Source organism: Penaeus monodon, chromosome 11, assembly GCF_015228065.2.
Source record: "Penaeus monodon isolate SGIC_2016 chromosome 11, NSTDA_Pmon_1, whole genome shotgun sequence".
Lineage (NCBI taxonomy): Eukaryota > Metazoa > Arthropoda > Malacostraca > Decapoda > Penaeidae > Penaeus > Penaeus monodon.
In genome coordinates this window covers 24,171,214-24,187,128 of record NC_051396.1, presented here as the reverse complement: position 1 = coordinate 24,187,128, position 15,915 = coordinate 24,171,214, and the positions used below count along the sequence as shown (strand labels likewise).

At 34.8% G+C, this 15,915-nt stretch overlaps 1 protein-coding gene across 3 annotated transcripts; it reads left to right on the top strand.

Annotated features, from left to right (window-relative positions):
* The first annotated feature begins 591 nt into the window (after window positions 1-591).
* Window positions 592-14,930, top strand: LOC119578841 (probable N-acetyltransferase san). Of its 3 annotated transcripts, none has more exons than XM_037926485.1 (5): window positions 592-725; window positions 6,930-6,989; window positions 11,583-11,719; window positions 12,948-13,134; window positions 13,933-14,930. In XM_037926485.1, exons 1-5 carry the CDS (start codon window positions 718-720, stop codon window positions 14,072-14,074), a joined length of 534 nt encoding a protein of 177 aa, XP_037782413.1. In that variant the 5' UTR covers window positions 592-717; the 3' UTR covers window positions 14,075-14,930. The 3 variants fall into 3 exon arrangements, with proteins under 3 accessions (XP_037782413.1, XP_037782414.1, XP_037782415.1); XM_037926487.1 differs by lacking the exon at window positions 592-725 and adding an exon at window positions 850-868; XM_037926486.1 differs by lacking the exon at window positions 6,930-6,989.
* Window positions 14,931-15,915: the final 985 nt, after the last annotated feature.

The window sequence follows — 15,915 nt, the reverse complement described above, 5'->3', positions numbered from 1 at the left end:
CCTCTTAAAAATAGTTAATTGGGTTCAAAAGCCAAAAAAATTACAATATCTAATTGCTAAAGTGCGTGCAAACTTTTTATTCAAGTAATTCTAGAACTAAGAACAGACACACTACTAGTAAGAACATGTTTCAGTGATTAATTTTCTTTCATGACGTAATTTTGCAAAGTCTTGTGGGAATACTTACAAAAAAGCTCCAACACCTTCCTGGTGCATGTGCCACGGCAACGAAATTACCAACTTAATTGTTCCTTTATTTCAGGATTTATATATGTGTACTCTTTATTATGTGCACGTGAGTATTTATTCGAAAATCTCTGAATATGCTAATACCAAGGGTCTACATGATTATTTAGACCTTTGCCAATACAGTGCGCTGCGGTATTTGCTTTCAATTGCATGATGATGATTATAACAAAGAACACGCTGGTACAGTTATACCTTAGAAAAAAAGTGTCGAAATCGAAGTAGGGAGCAAAAACTACCCATCTATTTCAGATAACCAATAAGTAATAATTATATTACACAAACTAATAAAAAAAAGGGGAGTTGCGCCGTCCATGCGCGTTGCTAAGGACGCCAAAATCCCGCTCTCTGATTGGCTGTCTCCAAGGGAAGTGACGTCATGAATCGAGCTCTCCCATCATGGCTGCGCCCTGTGTTGTGTTCTGAAGAGGTTTCGTGTCGCCTGGCCTGGACTTGTGCCCACGCTGCAATATGAGGAAGTAATGGCCCTATTTTAACGCCTGGAAAAAAATTAGTGTGTTGTCTGTGTGATGCGAGGTTCGAGAACTGATGTGTGAAAGTGGAAGAGGTATTCATTTAAAAGCTAGATATAGATTCGTGCTTGGCAATTTCATAATTTTTCGTGAGTATTTTTGCCTTCCTCGTGACAGTTTTGTGGCTGCAAAGGTTCTGATTTATATTATATTAGTGAAAGTAGTGCGAAGTACAGAGATTTTGTAGATTTGGGATTATTCTGAGTCCCTTGTAGTTCAAAAGACCAGCATCTTCAATGGAAGTTGACAATGTCTTCGTTAACATTAGTTTTTTTTTTTTTTTACTTTAGTGTTTTAGAATATTCTTCAAAGCTGCTAAGTATTGCAACTTTTCAATGGCTTGGTCTAATTAGGACCGAGGAAATAGGCTTTACTCACTGAATATCATAGCTTTAGGAGTTAATGATATATAATCGTAATCGTAGATCGTAAAGAAAACGGGAATTAGAGGGATGACTTTTGTTTATCAGTTGATTTTAATTTTTATATGTACAGGAATGTCCAATGCAGTGTTATGAACTACATGATTCATATATTAATTTTGTGGTTAGAATCCTTGATGGAAGATAGAGAAAGTTAACAAAAATGGAAAATGTGATAAATATTCAGCATTCAGATACAATTGTAATTTTTTTCTGTATTAAATGTTAAGAATTGGTATTAGGTATACATGATTTCTTATATATCTTGGTTTTGGGCATCAGCAGTACAGACATGCACGAAACTGGCAAGAGTGAGTGAGAAAATACACCAAACCTTTATAGTTTTTGTTTTGAGGATCAAGAGGCAAGCGGACCTTATGAGGCCTTTCTTTATATACTGTTAATTCTGCGTGAATACCTTGAACTCCATTCTTAACCCAGTTGCCTTTAATTCAAAATTTGGTGGCATTAACCAGTGGCAGAGCAAAAATCCATCCTCTATATAGGCGCACATTTATTAATACGCCAAGTGCTGTTCAATGATCCGTGTGCCTAGATTTGTGAACGAGATTACTTTATTTTTTAGTTATTATGTGATAGTATCATATTAGCAGTTGTAAAAACAGAGTGAATTTTTTTACTCATGATTAACAACATCTAGTGATAAATCAGCAAAAATTGTATTATAATAGAGAAAAAAGGCAAGAAGTAAGTAAATATTAGATAATATGTGGACAGCAGTGGTGGCTGCATTTACTCCCTGCATACAAAAGTAGATACACAAGCACCCAGGCACACACACATGCACAGGCATTTGCACTAGCCTATGCATACCTACACCTGCATATAAACACACCCACTTTTATGCCCACACACATACAAGCAAATGCACACACATACTTGCATGTACATATGTATCCATGTTCGCATGCATGAATAAGTACAGAAATGCGCACACACACAAACACACACACACACACACACACACACACACACACACACACACACACACACACACACACACACACACACACACACACACACACACGTACACACACACACACACACACGTACACACACGTACACACACGTACACACACACGTAAGCATGCGTGTGTACATACACACATAAGCAAATGCATGCACACAAAAATACAGGCACACACAAAAATACACACTCACATTCTCACGCATTCACACACTCACTCACTCACACTCTCACATTCTCAGACATTCACACACTCACTCACTCACACTCTCACATTCTCACACATTCACTCACTCACTCACTCACTCTGTATCTGTTGCTGCAGTAGTATGGCATGACCTGTCAGTACATTGAACAGTGGAGGAATTATCATTTGTAATTTCATCAGCTGTATTACATTAGGTGACATACATTAATTTTCCTCTGAAAGCTGCAGCAAAATTACTGAATATAATAGACCTACTAGTATTATTTGATGAATATTTGAGGAATACCATTCAACAAATACATAAATTACTTACAGCTACAAGTTAAAGGAGTCCAGTCATTGATATATGTCTTGGATTCTTTGTTATTAGCTTTGCCAGTAACTAATTGCAGGCAAAGGATATGCAACATTAGATCAATCACATCAAAAGCTACAGAGATACCATTATCTCAAGCTTTGCATTTAGTGACTCCTAGTAGATAGTTTAAGCTGATGTGTCAGTAACCCATTGGTTCTGGGCATTGTAGCCACATACATGGAATTTTGCTTTCTCTGACACTGTATTCAGTTATGCCTTAGAAACAAAATTAGATTCCATAGCATTTTAATGAATTATTGCAACTAGTGACTATTTCAATTTTCTTACTAGTTGAGTAACGGCTCATTATCATCTTGCTGTTCTCAAACTAAAGCCTGGTCCGTGAGATGCTTATGGTTGCTCAGTCTATACCTCCACAAGACAGGGACACCTAGTCTACCTTCTAAATATTTTCAATTACCTCGCTGCCTTTAAACATTTATAATTACTTCTTTGCCATTAAAACATTTTAAGTTATTTTATAATTGCATAACAATGCATGGTCACTCTTGTGTACTGGTGCTACACCTGATTCTGCAATTAATTGATATTTTCTCAGATCTGATTTTTTTTTTTTTTTTTTTTTTTTTAATGAAATTTATTTTTTGAACAGAGAAGTATTAGTAGAGGCTGACATGTAGCAAAGCAAGGTTAGAGGAGAATCCTATCACTCCAAGCCATTAAATTTTGATAATCCAACAGCTGTTGAAGTTTAAGATACCTGTAGCTGCCACCAGGCAGACAAAGAGAGGAAATAGAGCTGATGAAGAAATGAAAGAGGGAAGGATAGAAAGAAATAGGTAAAAAAGTGTGTAAATAAATGAATGAGAAGAGAGATATGTTCAATAGGTTTATTGAAAGGTGAGGTGCTCTGTTTTGAAATTTTTCAGAATTTCATCATCAGGTCTGAAGGGGTGGAAAAGAGGAAGGTATATGAGAGGGTAAAGCAACAGAGTACAAGTAAAGTATACATCAACTATTCATTGGCTGAGGAGTCTGTCTAGGATGGACAGCTTGTAGAAGGATTGAAATCAATCTTACCGTTAATGTACTGAACATCATAGATATGGAATGTATGAAGAACAGAGATGTAATGACTTGCTCTTAACCCATAACAACTGAGCATATTGTCAAATATACTTTGAAAGTAAGTCACCTCAATTGAGTACCAGCTTAACCTGTTCAGTGTGGTGATGTCCCTGGAATTTTCCATTTTCTGAACCTGGCAGTGACAGCTCAGCCATGACCTAAAAGGGGTTACTGGTCTAGGAAGACATCTAATGAAAATTTCTGATTTCTGTAATTTTCTAATAAAACCAGCAACTCCCTATAGGAGTTTGGTGTGAATGGGACACATGGAGCGTGAACTACTAAACCTGGTGCTGTTGAGTATCTTCCCCAGTCTCCAGCCACAGAGAGCTATCCCTCCACCTCCTCTTATTCCAAACCATCCGAGACTTTAAGCTATTCCTTAGATTATCTTGAATTAGGTTTGATACTTATTTTTTGTTCAGATTTAATTTTTTATTTTATTATTATTATTTTTTTTACATTTTCCTCATTCTCATTCATATGTAAAGGGTAACTTATGACGTTCCACTGTTGGGTAATTAATACAGCATCATATGAACTGTTTCTGTTGTATGAAATTGAGCTCCTCAAACATCAACCCAACTTGGATGGTCTATTTAAACTACCAAAGAATGGGCTTGTCACCCTTATGCAGCTGTTCGAGAGGTCTTGCTTTACCACTGCAGTGATAGTAGTTTGTTGTGCATCTCCATTCTCTGGCTTTGCTTACAAAAGTATATTTATGGGATGCACTGTATGTGATCTTTCTACGCTGTCTAGTGCAGTTTGAAGTAAAATTATCTATAGGAAGATGGCAAGTGATTATTAGACTTGTGTATGATTTTTTTGAAAATAATTTTTGATAGGTGCTTGCTAGTGCAGCCACCTCATTGGCATTCTTCTCAGATTCTCTCTTACTGTATCATTCAGTATGAATGTTTGAAAACCCGTTACACATGCATGTCATTATTGGTCTCTCAAACCATGACCATTTTTGGCATTATCTCATGTTCATTTCAAGAGCTGTATATTTTTTTATATAGTGATAAAAGGATATCTGTTTACTGTAGCATTAATAATGAGATTTTATCTCTGTCTTTATGAGGCATTGTTATATATGAAAGTGAATATGAATGAAGAGCAATGGAAGGCAAGTGGAAAGTTACAGATTATTTTGTATTTTTGACACTTCATTTAGAGGTTAATGAAGATGACTGGAGTTCTTCCAAACTTGCTCTTGTTATTTTTATGTTTTTCATTTTCTTATTATCATTACCCCATTTTTTTGCCTTTTCTTTTTTTTCTCACTCAAGTTTAGCTTTTCATCTTTTAAGTCAGGATTAGTTGCAACCAAGAAAAATGCTGTATTTTCTTTGGTTGAGATATGCAATTGGACCATACTCCCTTGGAGAAATTTGAAGATCTTAGTGCTGTAGACAATGAAAAACTACATTCATTGATATCAAAATTAATTTGCAGAAGCCAGCCAATTCAAGTTAAGTGACAAAAACTGTGGCATGGTGAATAACTCCATGGAGTCTAAGTCCCCACATGCCTGTAGTAATTATGTCCAGCCAGCTTAGCTGTGTGGTAACCTAAAATAATATATCATTGTACATCTCTTGGAAATGCACTGTACTATTAATGTATTTCTGTATTCTAATTTATTTGAAATAATACAGAAATTCATATTTATTAAATGTTCACTCATATGATGTATGTGATCTATATGTAGACATTTTTTTGAAAGAATGAATATCTTCACAATACAATACATCCCTTGTATTGTGAAGATATTCATTCTCATTCATACCTTTTCTATGTTTGTTAACATGAATACAGTTTATATGTGATCTATTTTATATACACATCACAATTCTTGGCTCAGGTTTTTAATTTTTACACTTCCTTTATCATTTAAATTACGATTTTTGGCCTTGGATTTTTCATTTTTTAAACAGTATTATACTTTTTTTTTATTACCTTTTATTAGTGATCTCCTCTATATTCCCCCCCCCCCCCCCCAAAAAAAAAAAAAAAAAAAAAATGGCAGGATCCCACAAGACTGTTGGCTGGAGGTTGGGGCATTGTCTCTGACGGGTGTGGTCCTATTCGTAAACCTTTATCTTTTTCTTCTCTTTATGGGAAAGTCTGTTATATATCCTTATAGTTATATGCATTTTTTTTTTCTTTCTTTAGGGCTGATGTTTTGCCATCATCATTGTATCTCATTTGGTCACATGGGCAGTTATTCTTCAGACTGATTAGATTAACAAGTTTGTTGTGTTATTTGCCTCATGATTAACCTGTTGGATCCGGGTGCTTTGTGGCTCACATGTAGACTTAGATCCAGGCATTAGGCTTAATTTGAGTGGTGACTCTCCAGGGTGTGGGACTTGTAGGCCTGGCCCATGTGAACACTCATACAGCTTATTCTTTTTTTCATGATGAAACATCCCCATCATCAGAATCCAACAGGTTAAGTGATGGATATGGACATCACAAGTAGGAGGAAGGAAAGGTCATATTGTATTCTGATGTATCTAAAAAACAACTTGAAAAGAAATTAGCCTAACTTGCTGAACTTTGTACCATTTTTATACATTCTGTCACTAGAATGTATAATGTTGGTCCAGAAGTTTTAGATGTAGTGAAATCATATATGTAGAAAGGGTGTGAGTACTGACCACAGCAAGATCAATAAGTCAACTATTGGCAGTTGGTACTTCCTGACTTTTACAAGTGATAGGTTCAAATATGATGTGCAGAATTCAAATCCTAAGACATTTACATGGAGTTAACAGTTTCATGATTTCATTTTTTTTTTTTTTTTTAAGTTATACTTTATTAGAGTTTTAAGAAGTGGGTACAACATTATGGCATAGTATAGAAAAGACTTTATGTCCCCAAATAGGTTATACAGAATTGAGTTTTATTTATTTATTTTTTAAAGAAAGAGAGGGGGTTATATTTTATTTTAAAGAAATGACACAAAAATATGCAATATGTTAAATACTGTGCATAATTTTATACTTCATCTTGATGAGCAGTACTTTATGTCCTCCCAAAGCTCCACTCTTTAGCTAACTGTAACAACTTGCAGGCCCCAGAGACAAGGAAAGTTGCATCCTCCTCAAGATGACCTCTTGAGTTCCTGCTGCAGGTATGTTGTATGGGAGAGTGGGAGAGAAATGTGCATGTTTCAAGGCTGTGTTTCCTAGTTTCTTTTTTTCTGTCTTCAAATTTCCTTTGGATCCTCCTTTCTACTAGGACCTATTTCTTATTTCTTTCTTTAATTTTTTCTTCAAATTGGCGTGTACCATGTAAGTGTGTATGTATGTGTATGTGTCAATTCAAGGGTCATTGCCCATTGCCTTGTGACAGCTTTTGGACAGTTATGTGTTGGACTGAGTTTATTCTTTACAGTCTGAAAGGTAGAATCTTATTATTGCATTATTTTTTTTTTCTCTATGGATCATCTTGTTTACCTCTTCCTTTTATTTTGATTTTTTAACTTTCTGCTTCCATTTTTCTTTAGTTTTTCATATATGGTGTTTTGTTAATATGCAGTCATTTAGGTAGTGTAATTTTGAGTCGTATAGATGACCTACATGCATTGAAGAGGCACCGTAAATGAGCCATTTTTTCCTTTTTAGATAAAAAAAAATATATTTACCAGTGATATGTTAACTGGTTTTATTATGGTAATGCTTACTATTGTATTATAAACATCATTTTAAATTCCTCATTATTATTTTTTACTTAAATCTATTAATGTTTTTTTTTTTTTGTTATGTTCAGTGTTTCACATATGCACACTCACTCACTCACTCACTCACTCACTCACTCACTCACTCACTCACTCACTCACTCACTCACTCACTCACTCACTCACTCACTCACTCACTCACTCACTCACTCTCTCTCTCTCTCTCTCTTTCACACTCACTCTCTCCCTTTCTCTTTCTCTTTCTCTTTCACACTCACTCACTCTCTCCCTTTCTTTCTCTTTCTCTTTCACACTCACTCATTCATTCACTCATTCATTCATTCATTCGTTCACTCACTCACTCACTCACTCACTCACTCACTCACTCACTCACTCACTCACTCACTCACTCACTCTCTCACTCTCTCACTCTCTCTCTCTCTCTCTCTCTCTCTCTCTCTCTCTCTCTCTCTCTCTCTCTCTCTCTCTCTCTCTCTCTCTCTCTCTCTCACACACACACACACACACACACACACACACACACACACACACACACACACACACACACACACACACACACACACACACACACACACACACACACACTCACACACACGCACTCACACATACGCACTCACACATACGCACTCACACATACGCACTCACACGCACATGCACGCTCACACTCACACACACTCACTCACTCACTTTTTTTTTTTTATAGTAATGTAGTGATTTTGTTTTCTTTATTCATATTATTAAAGCATACCATTCATAATAATTAGTGTTTGTGAATCTTTTACTAACATCATGAGTGACCACAAGTAGTGGTATGGTAATTTTTAATGTTACTATCATGTATTGGTTCTTTTAGTGTGCTTCAATTGCAGTTGTGTTATTTCTTTTTAACTATATCATTTGATTTTTATTTGCTAACAGTTTGCTAGTGTTTCTATAATGCTATTGTTAGTGGTAATAATATTAATGTTACCATTAATAGAAAAGGTATAATTGAAAATGGATATCACAAATCATGAGAAGTGATAATATAAGTTTAGATTTGGATCAAAGTTGCATACAGATGTATTAGTCAGGAGCTGAGGATTCACCTGATATTTGAAGCTATGAAAGTCTCATGTATGTAGCTTTTAGTTTTGTACTAAATATCTTATCTCTGTACCTGCTTGTGTTGGTTGTTTTCATAGTTTTATCAAAGTTTCCTGCCTCAGAGATGTGGTTTGCATTAATGTTAGGAACTTTGGAAAGGTAAGTTCTTGCCTTTTGCTATGATTCTCTTTCCTTTCTGAGGTTGAGAAGAAAGGTCCAGAGGTACTGTTGCTCCGTAAAGGATATTATGATGTATTTGACTTCATTCTCAAGGATTACAAATAGTACTCTGAGGAAGAATCCAATAACAGCTCTTGCTGTGTGGAGAATGCTATTGGATTTCATTATCTTATTGGTTGCTCTCTGTATACAGATCCTTGTCACCCAAATGGATCATAGTGTTCAGAAAAGGTAACTTCTGATACTCTTCTCCCACCATGATAAATTAGATGATCTTGTATAGCTTCATTTACATTTTTGTGAAGTTATGCATTGACATTTATACTTTTCTGTATGTGTTCCTAAGAGCAATGTTTATGAAGTTATTATTATTACTGATAATTTTTTTTTATGTTATTGTTGTTGTTGTCATTATTATTATTGTTATCATTATTGTTATTATTGTTATTGTTATTGCTATTATTATTATTGTTATTGCTATTATTATTATTGTTATTGTTATTATTATTATTATTATTATTATTATTATTATTATTATTATTATATTTATTATTGCTATTGCTATTGTTATATATATTGTTATTATTGTTATTATATTTATTATTATTATTATTGTTATTATTATTAGTAGTATGATTGCTAATATAGTTATTGTTGATATTATTATAATTTTTGTTGTTGTTGGTGTTGTTGTTGTTATTATTATTAATATTATTATTAATATTATTATTATTATTATTATTATTATTATTATTATTATTATTATTATTAATATTATTATTAATATTATTATTAATATTATTATTATTATTATTATTATTATTAATATTATTAATTATTATTATTATTATTATTGCTAATCTTACTACTATTGCTATTACAACTCATGCTACTACTAGTCTTGCTACTGCTAGTCTTACTACTATTACCCTTGCTACTACTATTACTACTACTACTACTCTCACTACTACCACTCTCACTACTACCACTACTACTCACTACTACTACTAACGATAATGATGATACTACTATTATTATAGTAGCACTAGTACTTTTGGTTTTATTATTATTGTTATATTCTTTTTATTATTGTTGTTATTGATATTATTATTAATTTCATTACTGTCTTTTATTATGGTATTTTTCAAAGTTATGATAGCTTCTACTCTTATATTTTATTTCTCTATTATTATATAATTGTTACAATTGCAGTAGTTATAGTAGTAGTAGTAGCATAAATATTATTATTATTATTATTTTATTATAATTGTTTTCATCATGGTCATCACTGTTGTTGCTGCTGCTGTTGCTACTTCTGTTGTTGTTTTTAAATAGTGGAGAAACACCAAAGAAATAGAAAATGAAGAATGGTATGTTTGACCAAAGACAAAATTTGGGTTTAAATTGATAGTTTATGTTAAGGGAAGAGAATGGGAATGGGAAGATGTGTAAAGATTAGTTTATCCATTCCTAATGCTATTCCATATATTAACAGGAACAGACAGAATTATTGTTATGGAAAGAGGTTCATTCAAGGATCAACAAATGGGACAGATGATTTTACATCTGTATGAGATGTCATATTAGACAATATGAGGTATTTGAGAGTACTCACCTGAAACATAGTCATTACCATTTACGTTGTCCTTTAAATACAGTAAAAAGTAAAATATAAAGAAGTTCTTGTTGCATGAATCCATGAAATAAAGAGAATATATCAAAATTATATTTAATCCAATCGACACATATGGCAAGAATACATGCCATGCCCACTGTGATATAAGTTCATTTATTCTCTTTACACATAGATGGCTCTACTAGTACTTTGTCACCAAGGAGTCAGTTATTAGCCTTACCTATCTCACCTGCTTACCCTTTTCCTTGATTTTAGGAAGTTTCTGTTGTATTATTTCATTGTCTTTAATGTTATCAAGATTTTAATAACATTTTGATAATCATAATATCAATAAGAATTATAACAGTATGAATATAAATGGTATTAGAAAGAAAAACACATTTTCCTGCCCATTCAAGGAATGGGGAAATCAGGATCGGTCATTGGGGCCCACTGATAGACTCCTTGCTGGCTGAGCACATGTGAACCCATCTGCATGTAACAAATTCACAAAAAATACAGGAGACAGTACGTAAATCTGTGGTGATTGGGTTAACATGTCACATGCAAACATACTAATGCAGCAGCACTTACAAAGAAAAATCATCATGATGAAAAGTGTTCATTGCACACATGTAGATAAAGCTATAACTGAGAATGAATATCATGACCAGTTTTGATTATACCTTGTCTGAAATATATGTATTTCTGTTGATATAATCAAACCTGGTCAGATACATGCCTTAATCTATAAAGATATTAATTCTCATTCATACCTATTTGTAAATCATTATGATTTGATGGGAAGATGAATGGAATAGTAATCTAAACTGGTTATCTTATAAAGTACAAATGTTATTACATATATATCTTTTACATATTTTACATAATTACTTGTAATTATTACAGTTTCCACATTTTCATACTTATACTCTTATCTAACATAAAACATGGTTGTGCATTTATTGAGGATGTGGCTAATTTTGCCTCACTGGCAGTAGTGTCTCATTGAAGCTAATGTTCTTGTAAGGTTCACAAAGAGTACACATGGAATCAATGATTGAGAAGTTAGTTAGACATGGAAGAAGTAGAGTAGTTAAGAAATTCTAAGTTTTAAGTCTCCTGCCTCTGATTTTCCTTTCCAGGGGCCGCATAGAGCTGGGGGATGTAACGCCCCACAACATAAAGCAGCTGAAATTGCTGAACCAGGTGGTTTTCCCAGTGAGTTACAATGACAAGTTTTACAAGGATGTCCTAGAAGCTGGGGAACTGGCAAAGTTAGGTAAGACCACCAAGCTCCTATGTACATAACAGTATGTATATGTGGGTGGGTGGGTGTGTGAGTGAATGGGTGAATGGATGGATGTGTGTATGTTAGAGAGTGAGTGAGTGTCTCCATGTGTGTGTTTGTGTCTGTGCATGTCTCTAACTCTGACTGACTGACTTTGTGATTTATTCTTATGTTTGGTATTATTATACAACATCGCTTCACATTTTACTCTTTATGTATATCTCAAATGATTCTCTGCTTTATTAAACCAAAAGTGACTCGAGACTAAAATAGTAATAGTGGATCATTTCAGCACCATGTTGAGTACAGTACTAGCCTTCGTTCGGGCCTTCAGGCCAGTGAAGCCAAAGTCTGTCTAGGTGGAACACCCTCATATTCAACTGTTTTCAAAGTTATTTTATAAATTAAAATTTTCTCTGCCTTATAACATCATGTTACATTACATCATATGATCTAATGTCAGGTCAAGTGACTCAAACACTCAGTATGTGGAGAAGCCACATAGTAGGAGGCAAAATGGCCCTAGCAAAGTTCAGGCTAGAGCTTGTCATTGGGCTCCTACAGTAGGGAGATAGACACAAAGGACAAGGAACCTCAAGCCCCCCACCCCACCTCCTTTTCCTTTCCCTGCTGCTGTTGCTGCTGCTGATGCTGCATGCCACTGATTGTATACAGTAAACTAGCACACAAATCTAGTAATACGGAGTATAGACTATAATATAAGTCAATAATGTCCTTTATAGAACATAACATATGGCTAAAATAAACCTTCAAACATAAACATGAAGTGAAAAAGGCAGAAACTTCTTGAGGTGGGAGTGCTGGCTCATTCCCACACATTTGAGCATCTAGGACTGTCTGTGTTTCCTGGAAGAATTGCCAGATAGTGAATTCTTGACCTGTTGATATTGGATTAATATTTTTTTTTTATTATTTGTATGTGAGGTCTGTTTCTGTTATGTTTTACACACTTCTTGTGTAGTTACAGGTTTTATTACTATTACCCTTTTTCTTTCACCCATCTTCCCTTCCCTCCCTCCCTCCCTCCTTCCCTCCCTCCCTCCCTCCCCCCTCTCCATCTGTTTCCCTCTCAGTTTCTTTGTCAATCTATTTAGAAATCTGCAGATGCATTATAACTTTGCAGCATTTCATATCTCTCCATTCTTGTAATAACCTCAGGATAAAAATGTGATTCATTGTGTTAATGCAAACATTCTAGCATACTACAATGACATGGTGGTTGGTGGTGTGTGCTGCCGCGTGGACATACTGGACGGCCAGCGACGACTCTACATCATGACTCTTGGCTGCCTTGCCCCCTACCGCCGCCTGGGCATTGGCACAAAGATGCTGGAACATGTTTTAAATTATGTTGAAAAAGAAGGCAATTTTCACTCCATATTCCTGTAAGTTTTTAAAATTTATATTATTATTACATTTTAACTGCTCTCTCTCTCTCTCTCTCTCTCTCTCTCCTCTCTCTCTCTCTCTCTCTCTCTCGTCTCCTCTCTCTTCTCTCTCTTCTCTCTCTCCTCTCTCTCTCTCTTCTCTCTCCTTTCTCTCTGCTCTCTCTCCTTTCTCTCCTGTCTCTCTCCTTTCCGTTTTCTCTCTCTCTCTCTCTCTTCTCTCTCTCTCTCTTCTCTCGTTCTTTCTCTGTCTCTCTCTCTTTCTCTCTGTCTCTCTCTCTTGTCTCTCTGTCTCTCTCTTTCTCTCTCTTCTCTCTCTCTCTCTCTCTCTCTCTCTCTCTCTCTCTCTCTCTCTCTCTCTCTCTCTCTCTCTCTCTCTCTCTCTCTCTGTCTCTGTCTCTCTCTCTCTCTCTCTCTCTCTCTCTCTCTCTCTCTCTCTCTCTCTTTTTCTCTCTTTTTCTCTCTTTCGCTCTCTCTCTTTCTCTCTCTCATTCTCTCTCTCTCTCAATAAAGTATCAGTGATACATGTATTGGCATTGGAAATGCCAATTATCAATAAGGAATCAATGTATCAGAATCAATTATTGATGAATTACCATCGCCTTAGACAATTTTGTGTATCGATGCCCTTCACTGGACATGCATGCACATATATTGTGTGTGGAGGGTTGTGTCGGTATAAGAATGTGTTAACATGTTAGCGAGGGAGTGATTAGAGAGAGGAAAATTTTTGCTTTTTTTTATATATATTAGTGAAATACTTAGTTCACAGAGAATTTAATTTACTGTTTTTTACAGGCATGTTCAAGTGAATAATGATGGAGCGTTAGATTTCTACAAGAAGTTTGGCTTTGGAGTGGTGGAAACAAAGCAGCACTATTACAAGAGAATTGAGCCTGCAGATGCCCATGTTCTTCAGAAAACCCTTGTCAAATCCTGAATATCAGTTAAGTATAAACATCACTAGAAACTTGATAAGGACTGGTAAATAGAAAAAACAAAAGTTTACTGTGAGTGTGAACTCTGTATAATATTTAAAAAGAAATTATCCAGTGTTTTCAACTATATTTGCCTCATGCTGAGGTAGACATTTGTATAAAAAACAAACAAATAAGAAAGCCTGATATAATGGCCATTGCAAGCCACAAACTGAATATAGAGAGGAATCAGTTGTTTATCAAAGACTATATATAATGGAAAGACAAGCAACAAAAGCCTTAGTTCACAACTGCAATATGTACTTGGTTATGTGCACTGTTGTTTCCTTGTGATTTGAAAGTGATATGCGTTGTGAACAAGTCATTTATAAGAAGTCAGTTTTACAGTAAAAGACGGGCTTTTGAAGGAAGTTAAAAGGTAGTAGCATGTTCAGGAATGATATCCCTGTAGAATGAAAGGAAGCTATGATTAGGATTTTTTATTTTAGATTTGATTTGGATTATGAATTGCCCCATTGATTTGGTATCACCTTGTGGATAGAAGGAAAATGCTTTAGGTATTCTTATACTGTAATACCTCTTAATCATGTAGTCATTGTTGTCCATTTGAAAGGTGATCAGATCTTATCTCATTTGCCCAAAGCCTTGGTTATAGGAGGTTTACTATTCTTTAATCTTTTTACTTAATGAGGCTCAAGTGCTGAATATATGTGGAAACTTGATGCTCATGCAAAACTTTATAATCTTTCTACATTTTAAGTCACATTTATAGCAACACTCTAAAACTGAATTGTCTTGCATTGCTGACTTGTTGTTTTTATAAGATTGAAATATATGAAATCAGTTAAGAGTATACAACTTTTGTTTTATTATCCAGTTGGACATAACAGAACATGGGTATCTAACTTCACGTAAGAATTGAGTTTGTAACCTCAGTCTTGTACAAATATGAATTTAACCCCCCAATGATGGTATCAGAAATCTCCGTGTCACTGACACCGGTGACTTCTGGCAACCGTCCTGTCATTTGGCCCTGAAATCCACTACATGTATTGTAACTTTCCGCTCGACACGTTCTAGTGTGTCGCAACACCTATAGCTGTACCCAGCATGACGAGTCGGTTTGTTATGACAGCTACAAACATGCTCCGATAGATATGGGCTAATCTCAGTCTGAAGAGCAGTACACCAAACTTCTTGAATAAAGAAATATTTTGCCATTACGTCAAGTTCATTTTAATGTTGATCCACCTTTTTTTCCATTAAACTTTCCAAAGATATGAAAATCAGTGACAACTTCTCTCTTTTCCCTTGGATCTCTAAACTGGAATGTTTACGTCTGATATATAATATCAGGATTTTTGTAAGTGTTATCTTGGATATAGGAGATACAGAAATCTGTTCAATATATCTTCTCTTGATATATCTATCATGGTGATATATCTATTCTTCATATAGATGATGATTTGAAGAAATCATAAGTGCATATCCTGCATATTAAATAAAAAACTAATAAAAGTATAAATTTTTATGCCACTCCATTGTGCTGATTCAGATCTGGTATTTTGCTTTTAATGTATTAGCATATGAACAGGATACTCAAGTATTTTGCTTTGGGAAACTAAATGTCGAATAGTTGATAAATAAAACAAGTTCTTTTACAGAAATACTGTTTAAAAAAAAAGTTTAATTAAATCACTGGCATAAAAGATACCAGGAAAAAAGTCTTTACCAGATGGCAGGACTGTGTAGGCTCAACCTGCTAGGAGACCTTGCTCTTCAGATGAGGATTAGGTGACTGTGACAGAGAAGTCTGTAAATGTTTTATTGGGGAAAAAGTAAT